This window comes from Sparus aurata, chromosome 20, assembly GCF_900880675.1.
Source record: "Sparus aurata chromosome 20, fSpaAur1.1, whole genome shotgun sequence".
Lineage (NCBI taxonomy): Eukaryota > Metazoa > Chordata > Actinopteri > Spariformes > Sparidae > Sparus > Sparus aurata.
Genome location: NC_044206.1, coordinates 13,918,366 through 13,928,156, shown reverse-complemented (window position 1 = coordinate 13,928,156; position 9,791 = coordinate 13,918,366). Strand labels below are relative to the sequence as shown.

Genomic DNA, 9,791 nt, shown 5'->3' with positions numbered 1-9,791 from the left:
CTGCTTTTTTTAGAGATGTGTTGTTCTAACAGGAGTGTCACTGCAAAGAAAAAAAAATATACATATATCTTATAGAATATGATGCATTGTAGATTAAACTACCTAACAGTATATAAAGGGGTTTAAATGAACTCAACCTTAAATATCTACTGTAGTATAGTAGGTTCATATTAAAAGTAAAACAAATCATTTTCATATAGAATAAACACTTTTAAAAACACATATGTGTTTATAAACACATCCCAAAAGGATCAATAAAGAGAAGTCTAAGTCTTTAACTCCGATAAGTGCCTGAGTGAACTGCACTGATTATACTCTTCCTTAATTCAAGGTAGTGGAGTATTTTAAGGCAAGGCATTAGTACTTTTACATGAGTAAAAAATCTTAATACTTCTACCACTGCCTGATGCAAACAGATACTGAAGGATATCCATCCCGAGAAATAGTATGGTGAAACCTTTGCCATTCAGTAACAGTATACATTGCTTCAACCGTGGCATCCCTGCTGATGCCAGTCCTCATTTTCTAACATTTATCCACAATGTGTGGAATTTCCTTTATGAAACAACACATTAAAAGCCTTTTCATGCTGTAGAGTATCATCTATGCTGAGGTCAACGAGTCAAGTGTTAAAATATTACATAAATTCATGGAATCTGGTGCCCTCTCCTGGCTTGTTTTTTGACCTATGATGAAGAAGTGATGGCATTCGATAAATTCCACTTTTCAACACTGGCAGAATAGAAGCTGAAAAAAAAATAAGAAAAAAAGACTCAAGGCAGGCTCAGGACAGAGAAGTATATTTTAGCTAAGTTTGAGTAACAATACAGCCTTCACATAAGGCTCAGAAGCATATAGTTTAATATGTATGCATAAATATGCATTCAAAACCACAAACCAAATAAATAAATAAATAAATACTTACAAATAAATAACAAGCATTTTGTGGAATATACAGTACATCAGTTGAAATGGTTTAGTATTGTCAAGAAGCAGTACCTCATGAGTTCATGGAACAGGGGAATGGATGTTCTGTGTTCAACATGCCCACAGTTGTCCAGATGTTTTGGCACACGCTGCCCTGTCGGTATGGTTTCTGAGCTCTGATTTTTTTTTTTTTTTTTTTTTTTTTTTTTTAAGACCCATTTGCAGAACAGTGAGCTGCTTTAAAACAGACATTAAATGATAAAAAGCTAGCAATTTGTTCATAGAAGGTTCATGGAACCAGTGGCTCAAATAAACAGCTTAGTGAACAGAAGCAAATCATACAATTTTAACGGTTTAGACAGTTTGTGGTTAAAAAATAATTATGAAAATAAGTTGCCATGGACAAACTTGCTGCATGTCAATCACAAGTGTATGCTTCCTTACAAGATTTCACTTTTGTTTCCCTTCAAACTGCAACATAAGAAGTCCTCTAACGAAGCTAAAAATACTCAAATCTCATGGATCCCTTAATGAAATACTCCAGCCAATCAGATGGATATTTTGAGATTCACATCAGCACCAAACTATAAAAAAAAAAAAAGAAAAAAGAAACACATGTAAAGTGACTGCTACTGTGCATCACTTCCTTGAATGCAAAAAACACTTTGTGATACCAGTAAATGGAATGAGGTCATATCTACACTGAAACGAGAAGCGCTGCCGTTAACGGGGGGGTGGTTGTGTACACTAAGCTGGAAAAGTGTGAAATGATTTGTATTTGCTAAGACACCATTGTTTAAAAATGGGATGCAGAACTGAGATAAAACCCTAAACACAAAAAAGAAAAGAAAAGAAAAGTCGACAATGACCGAATACTGACATGGAAATAAGGACAATTTTACATCGGCTATGTACACCCGTCACATTTTTCTGTCTGAGGGAGCCTCTTCCTTCTCCTCTGAGGATTAAAATAAATTAAAAACTTAAAGAAACTGCAAAAAATGGGGGGAAAAGGGATAAGGCAGCAGAATACAGTCTTATGAGATTATCTCCCTTCTAAAAGGTGAGTCAGTCTGCAGGTTGGTTACATTTTGTTAGAGTGACAGTGACTACATAGAGGATACAGATAATAAACACTAACAAGTCAAAATACTGCTTAGCCGGGATTTTTTTTCTTTTTTGAAGGTCGTCTCCATTACTAAACTGAATCAGGCCTTCCATCTACAGCAAATGTACTAACATACAATATAATACATTCCTATTTTCCTGCTCTTCCTGTACTGTGAGGCAGAGAGGACTGAATTTGATCTACATGAGGGAAGTAGCCACCTATGCTTGCTATACATCCAGGCAAATTCCTCTCAGGTCAGTGCATGTTCCTATCTGTCACAGTGCCCGATGACATCTTTAAATACTGAGTGCAGTAACACTCGGTTTCCTACAAACTGAGAAGCTGAAGTGTCTGAAGGCCAGCAACCAAACACCCAGCTGTTAGATTGTTGGACACAAACACTTCAGCACTCTTTGAGGCCGTTGTCTGTAGCTTTCTTTATATTGCTACTTGTTTCAAGTCTCGCTTTTTCCCTCAAAAGCTTTCTTTCCTTTACATACTCATTGGTACATTCGCCTTTCTTTCCCTCCCCACCCTCCCCCTGCCATTCTTCTCAGTGAGTGGCCAGCTCGGGCTCTGTGGGGCGCGCGCTGTAGCCGTTGGAAGGCTGTGGCAGTGCGTTGCCATCCGTCTGCTGCTCCTTGGCTGCCGCCGTGCTCGCATGTGGTCTCTGAGAGCGGGAGGTGCCCATGAATAGCCGCAGGGCTCCCCTGCAAATCAGGGAGAACCAATAGAGCTGGGGCGCCATGAGCAGAGCGGCGCCAAGGTTACAATGCCAGGGCACTGACAGGGGGACCATGTGGAAGGGAATGGACGCGTACCTGGATCCAAACACAGGAAGACATCTGTAAACGCGGGATCGACAATCCATGCAATAAGACATCATGTGGCTGTGCGAGTTAGCGACCCAAGCTCAGCGAGACAGCAGAGCATGAGAAAACAGATGGAAAGACAGACATACCTTCCATAGACGTAGTAGAGGTAAGGGAAGAGGAGGACTCGACAGATGAAAAAAGTGATCAGCATAAGAGCCCCATTCACTTTGTGCAGGAGAGTGTGTTGCTGTTTGTACTGAGAGCAGAAAAAAACAGAGTCAGAGAGAGAGAGAAAAGCAAGCAGTACAGTTTGGTGAAAGCTGACGGGGTTAATCTCATTTGCCATTTGATATACTGGTCTGGAGTATCTGATGGGAGAGTACAGGGGGCCATGCAGCTGGTTGGTTTCTACTGGAGGCAGTGAAGCGGTCCCTTTGTTTTGTCATTTTCTACATTCTCATTTGTTGGCAGTGGATGACTTTACTTTTATCTTCAACCGTCAACCTGCTGCGGTGAGATAACACTCGGGACAAGCTTACAAGCAAAAAGGTTTACCACTAGCCCATTCACTACTCACATGAGTTACTTGTCAGCCTATGAATAAAAACGTAATCGTTTCTCATTATTCATTGTGTTTTTCATACTACAGGTAAAAGATGGCACAGCTCTACAGGGCCATAGCTCTTGTTTATCTCATGCACTGTTGTCATGGATGGGAGGGGGGGTGGGGGGGTGGGGGGTGTGTGTTGAGCAGGACAAGCTGATATTGTATCTGCTGAATATCCAGTCTAAATACTAGGGGCTATATTCAGAGGCCAACAGCTGTGGGAGCCCCAGATGGGGACAAGCAGAAAGCCATGGAGGGGCAACCTTCACCCGGACACTGAAACACTGTCAACACATTCACACAACCTAAAACAAATACAGGAGGGACGGGGGGGGGGAAGTGTGCAACTCCTACAGTGTATTCAAGCAAACTGCGTTACCAATTAATGACTGATGTTTCTGACAGTGCTGATGGTGTAAGACACAGTCGACAGAAGTCGACGGGCATGTACAAGCTGCATGCCGGGAGTGATCGGAAATACTTTGTCCGTTGAACGAAAAGTGGAAGAGAGAAGTGGAGAGTGCAGAGGGACTTCAGTGTGACACGTGCACATGCAACAAACACTCTGAAATCTTGTTTGAGGCCAAACCAAGACTCACCTGGATGAGGATTTTTCCTAAGCAGACAGACGGAGTGCTGAGCTCAGCCATGAACATTATACCCTGGAAATAGTCTCCCTTTCCTTGTCGCCAAAACTGGAGAGAGAACAAGAAATTGGTTATTTGTCTTGAGTGCAATTACAGCTTTTTTTCCTTTGGGGATTATTGGCCAGATTTTGCAATATATCACCCTCCGTTATTAAATATCCAGCAGGAGCCAACAAGCAAAACATATAGAGTTAACTCCTGCTTTGCCAGAGTCGGACAAACTTGTGAATGTCCCTGCAAGCGATCTGAATCCATAGTGAACAGTGACCTTTGCATCGCTTAGCCTGTTTCCAAGATGTCCAAGGGATCAAGTAACAACTCCTCTAATAGTATCACATTCAAACGTCTCTGGTTTTACTTGATTGGTTTAATTGGTTTGAGTATAAACTAGGTGAATCCCAGTTTGTGCTTACGTGTAGACACAGCTATGCACCACCACAGCAGATAAATAACTATACGTCTTAGAGCTGCAACAATCACTCTATTAATCATTGAACATGATCATTGATCATTTAAAGAATATTAATTGCCAACTATTTTGATTATCAAATAATCGTCTCAGTCATTTTCCAGGCAAAAATGTCAAACCAATTGCTGATTCCAGCCTCTTCAATGTAAGAATTTGTCGCTTTTCTTTGTCATTTATGAAAGTAAAGGAAGAGTCTTTGGGTTTTTGACTGGTGCTCGGACAAAAGAAACAATCCAAAAGGTGTCACTTTGTTCTCTGGGAAATTGTAATGTGCATTTTTCTTAATTTAATTAATACATTTTATAGACTAAAAATTAACCGTGATAATAAGCATTCGTTGCAGCCGTGGTGAGGTTACTGCACCACTCAACATACCTTCATCCTACACGCTTAGACATAAAAGGCGTCTATTAAGTGTCTCACTTTGGATAAAAATAGAAAAATAGCTGGCATAATTTCCCCATAACCACATTGCTCCTGTGGGTAGTTGCATACAGATAATTTAGAGCTATACTTTCAAATCTCAGCCCAACAGAAAGAGCAACGTGTGACAGTTACCACAGAGACAGGGAAGCAGACGGTGACCATGACAACGTGGTGCAGCACCATGAGGAACTCGCGACGCAGGTAGCTGGTCAGCGCCGAGCTCATGTGCTGGGGTGCCGCCGTGGCCTCCTCGTGCCCTTTGACCTGCAGCTTGTACCAGTAGCACATGAACATTGCGTAGATGTCGTAGACGAAGTAGGGAACGGCGAACATGATGTAAGAGCAGGTCAGCCAATGCCTGTGGAGAGAGAAAGACGATACACCAAAAGCTTTGTTACCAGCAAGAACACAACTTTTTTAACAGTGTGTTTGTCTGTTAGATTGCTAACTAAGACGAGAACATCTGACACATCTATAATAACAAGTGCAGTTACTACTCTCAAAAAGGAACAGCTTTTCCCCTCTGCAATCCAGAAAATCTCAATGGAATCCGTCTCACCTGAATTTAAAACCGTCTAAAAGAAGTCATAAAATGCTCGGGGCAGATTTAAAGGATAGCTGAACTACAAAAAATTCTTGTACAATTCTGGTTCACATTTCTAGACGATGTACAAAAACAAGTCCAAGCCTGACACCCGACTTTTCCCATACATGAACAGAAAGGCCGGGGGCGCGGTGGAAACGTATCCTGATGAGTGTATCTTGACTTACTGGTCCTCGATGATGTCCTTGCAGGAAGAAGCAATGATGTAGCCAGCTGAAGAAGCCATGACTGCCTGAACGGACGACACCAACCTGGGAGAGCAGTAAGTAAACAAATGCATTTCTCATTAGTGAATGTGATGGAAGCTTTTAGACGGTCTTGTTAACACATGGTAAGAAAGTAGTGCCTGTGGGCTTTCATGCAGACACATTACAGCCGGAACTGCAGCCGAAACAACCTGCATTACTTTAATCATGCAACAAACTGCATATAAGCTCAAGTCTATGAAAACTACTGAAATACTACAATTCTTGGTGGTAAGCTGCTGTCATTTAAGTATAGGATCTATTAGCATCAAGAGTCCAGATAACATGTCTGCATCAATGAGGTGCTCACATGTGAGACCACACAAGAAACAAAGACAATTCTTCCAAAGCTCTCACCTGGCAGACACAATGACCGCATCTCCTTCGCTCCATCGCAGTGCTGGGATTGACTTCAGGCATTGTTTGGACAGAAGGAAAAGGCCTGGAAAGAACACAGACCCAGCAGCTAGGATGGTCAGCATGGTCCCTGGCAAGCTGTCCCAGAGGTAAAAAGTTCAGTGGGCGATCTGGTCCTTGAGATCCGTGGCGCTCTCTCCCCTCTCTGAAAAACCCCCCCCACAAAATATCAATCGGAAAGCAAACAGTTCGTATTGATCTCGACAGCGGCAACTCCCACAAGCGTGCGATTGGCTGCACTTACTGAGATAACAGCAGGGTACATTTATCAAAGTCCAACACATGTGGCAGAATAGGATTTTAGAGCCACTAAAGGTCTTGCCAGTTATAAAGCTATAAAGATAAAACAAATAAATAAAAGAGAAAGCGTTAGATAAAGGGGGAATCAAAGACAGTTCTGGCACATTGTGGGGAAACAGCCACAGATTACAGAGACAGAGGGCAGAACATGGGATCAAAAGCAACAGAGACTGAAAGAATGCTGAGCACAGAGGGCAGGAGCAGAATATCAGATAGAAAGGCCTTTTAGTGCAGCATGCTGCCCCCCTCCATCCATCTGATGACGAGCCTTATTATTCACATTCCCATTTATTCCTAGAGCAACCATGCGGTTTAGCAGTTTGCTTACACTAGACTAGCTGACTCATTAAAAAGTTGGAAGTCCATTAGCAAAATACGCATTGCGCTATTTTAAAATTCCCAACATCAAACATTATCGACATAGACATGCTGGTGCTCATAGTTCCTGGCAACAACGTTAGCTAATGTTAACTGACTGGAAAAAAAACGAAGCTTTGGCAGGTAGCAAACCCACAAAAAGCGAATAGCGACCGGCTTAATGTTGACATGTTAGGCTCGTCTCGACGCCGATCCGCTAAAAGCGTTAATAACAATAACGTTAGCTTAATCAACTCTGTCTCAACGGGGCAACGTTTAGTCCGAGAGCACACATGTCAAATTAAACGCTAACTTAGCTAACCTCATACATAACGCTTTTCACAAAATGCACCTGCTAGTCAAGCTAACAGCAAACCCAGATAGCTACAGGTAACACAAACTGACGAGCTTTGATTTTTGGTTGTCAACTTGTTAGCATGAAAAACTAGGTCAGCCAGCATACAAGTATGTAACCAGGTTTAGCGAGCGGAGACGATGCTGCTAGCACTAAATGTCATCCCCTCGCCTTGGTAGGCATGACCAACTGTCTGCGCCGTTGAAGCGCCTGCTAACAATGACGCTAAGACCGTTAGCTAAGCTAGCTGTAGCTAGCAGTTGACACTGCTGGCTTAGTTAGCAACCATTTCGTTTAGAGCCATTTCAAATAACGGTAGCTGGCAACAGGATGACACCCGGTACACGACAACTAATATCTGAATGTGCCACTGCCCATGTTGTTCTCTCATTCATGACAGTGTTATGCTGAAGCTAAACTATTTTGTTAGCTTGTTATTTGTTTGTAGCAGTTAGCAGTTAGCAAGCGAGCTAACAGACACCATGGATGCTAGCTGGCTAACAGATTGGAGTTTGCACATGTTTAGAATAAATTGAAAATGTTAGGCGACATTTACACAGAAACTCTACAGAGTCCGGTCAGCGGCCAGTCGAAACTCGTGTCCTGCAGAAAGCGTCTAAGGTTGGAGATGTCCCAGGGGTCTCCGCCTCGATGATCCGCATGTTTATGTGGCCACTTCAATGTCTGAAGGGTAGCGGCACCGAGCTAACGCTAGCTTGCAGCAAGTTAGATCGACATCTATGTTGAGGGGCAGCTCACTGAGAGCATCGGTGACTAGCCCGCGATCTAGCCGGTTTTAAGCAACCAGCGACGGCAGAAAACAAACAAACAAACAAAACAACTGCACGGCTTGATCCAGGTACGAAGGTAACGTTAGCGAGTCCAGTCACTATGTCATCTCATCTGTCTCGCAGCAGCAGACCGGAGATGCCGCCGCCTCAGCCTCGCAGATGCAGCGTTGACTCAACACTGTCGGACTGCTGCGCCAGCTAGTTCCTACAGGTCCAGGCGGCGGCTCATGACATGACGAGAACAATTTGCACCAGTCAATGCACTGCGTTTCATAAACTGGGGGTTTTATTTGCAGGGAAACGTTGAATGGAATCCGGTTGCATTCATAATTTCGCAACATCCAATGTGTCCACTTTTTAAAAAAAAAACGAAAAAAAAAGCAACACATTAATTCGCATGCAAACTAAAGCATCTGACCGTTTATGTGATTTAATCAGACAGCCATTGAGGGGAAAACCTGTTCAAGGCAGCCAGATAATAAAATAATAATAATAATGAGCTGATTGATTATCAGTTATCAGCTGCTCCTTATCAGAGGAGCCTGTGCAGGTTTGTCAGGGTTCAGAGTCCTGACATTTTTGCAGCCTTTGCAATAACTGTGACATGTTCGGAGGCTTGCAGATTACACGCTTATCAATGCAAACACACTGTTCCCAGGCTCTGCCCTGAGAGTTTAGGGGGGCATGTTTGAACTGTGACCAGAGGCTTGCAACGACTGAAAAGAGTACAAGAAGTAAGCTGAGGGAGAGAAGTTAGAAATGTGCCTAAAATGATGCAAAAGATGGTGATTAAATGGTGCCTGTATGCAAGAGTTCACTCAAAACGTACGCAGCAGACTCTGAAAGGCTCGAATCAGCCCAACAGACATCCTGGCATACATAAAGTACAGGAGAATTGATGAAAAGATTAAAAAAAAAAAAAAAAGAATCACCAGTGAAGTTCATTTCAGTGAGTGGGTTTGACACAATGGGAGAAATCACCTTTAGAGGAAATAGAGAGCACATGTGGTACTCTGTAATAAACAGTCACTGTTGGTCTGTTGATGACAGGTCAGCAGTCTTGACGAAGACTTTAGACATCCTACAGAACGTTCAACGTCCAACACTGTCATTTAAAAGATCAGTCAGTCAGTACGGCGGCAGCAGAGGCCACGCGCCAGGATCCAGTAGGACAAATCGAGAATGTTCCAATTTCAGTCAGCAGACGTTCAGCTCCGGAGTTGGAAATAGGAGTAGTCTTGTCTTGAGTGTAAAATCGCAAATGAAACACAGTCGCCATAAATGAGCAATAAAACGTCTGGTACGACTGCACAGAGGATTCGTCTCTCAAATGCCAAGTCGATGTTAAAGAGAAATCCACATAGCTTTGATTTGTATACAGGCGTTTACTTTTTACTGAACCGACTTTACTAAAGTTGGGGATCGTGGTTTGAGCAGCCTGCGGGGAATGTGTCTGAACTCGTCGCGTTGTGTGATGCCGGCGGTCCTAACAGTCAGAGCACGATAACAAGTTTGTCGAGTTGAGGAAACAGTAAAGACAGTTCTGCTCTTTAACCTGAACACGCCGTGTGTGTCTCTGCTGCGTTTTCTCTGCACTCGGTTGTGGCGACTGTCGGTGCACGATCAAATGATTTGTACACACTCCATTCAAGTTTTGCATCGTACACGAAAAGTGGTCTTTGCGTGCTTGTATTCGGACACGTACGCGAGAGAATAAGTC

At 42.9% G+C, this 9,791-nt stretch overlaps 1 protein-coding gene across 2 annotated transcripts; it reads right to left on the bottom strand.

The window, feature by feature from the left end:
* Positions 1–784: 784 nt before the first annotated feature.
* Positions 785–8,307, bottom strand: tlcd3bb (TLC domain containing 3Bb). Of its 2 annotated transcripts, none has more exons than XM_030401282.1 (7): positions 7,837–8,307; positions 6,209–6,413; positions 5,774–5,857; positions 5,135–5,360; positions 4,060–4,155; positions 3,000–3,109; positions 785–2,859 (listed from the first exon to the last, which is right to left on the bottom strand). In XM_030401282.1, the coding sequence occupies exons 2-7, from the start codon at positions 6,331–6,333 to the stop codon at positions 2,592–2,594; spliced, it is 909 nt and encodes a 302-aa protein (XP_030257142.1). In that variant the 5' UTR covers positions 6,334–6,413; positions 7,837–8,307; the 3' UTR covers positions 785–2,591. The 2 variants fall into 2 exon arrangements, with proteins under 2 accessions (XP_030257142.1, XP_030257143.1); XM_030401283.1 differs by lacking the exon at positions 7,837–8,307 and adding an exon at positions 6,513–7,830.
* Positions 8,308–9,791: the final 1,484 nt, after the last annotated feature.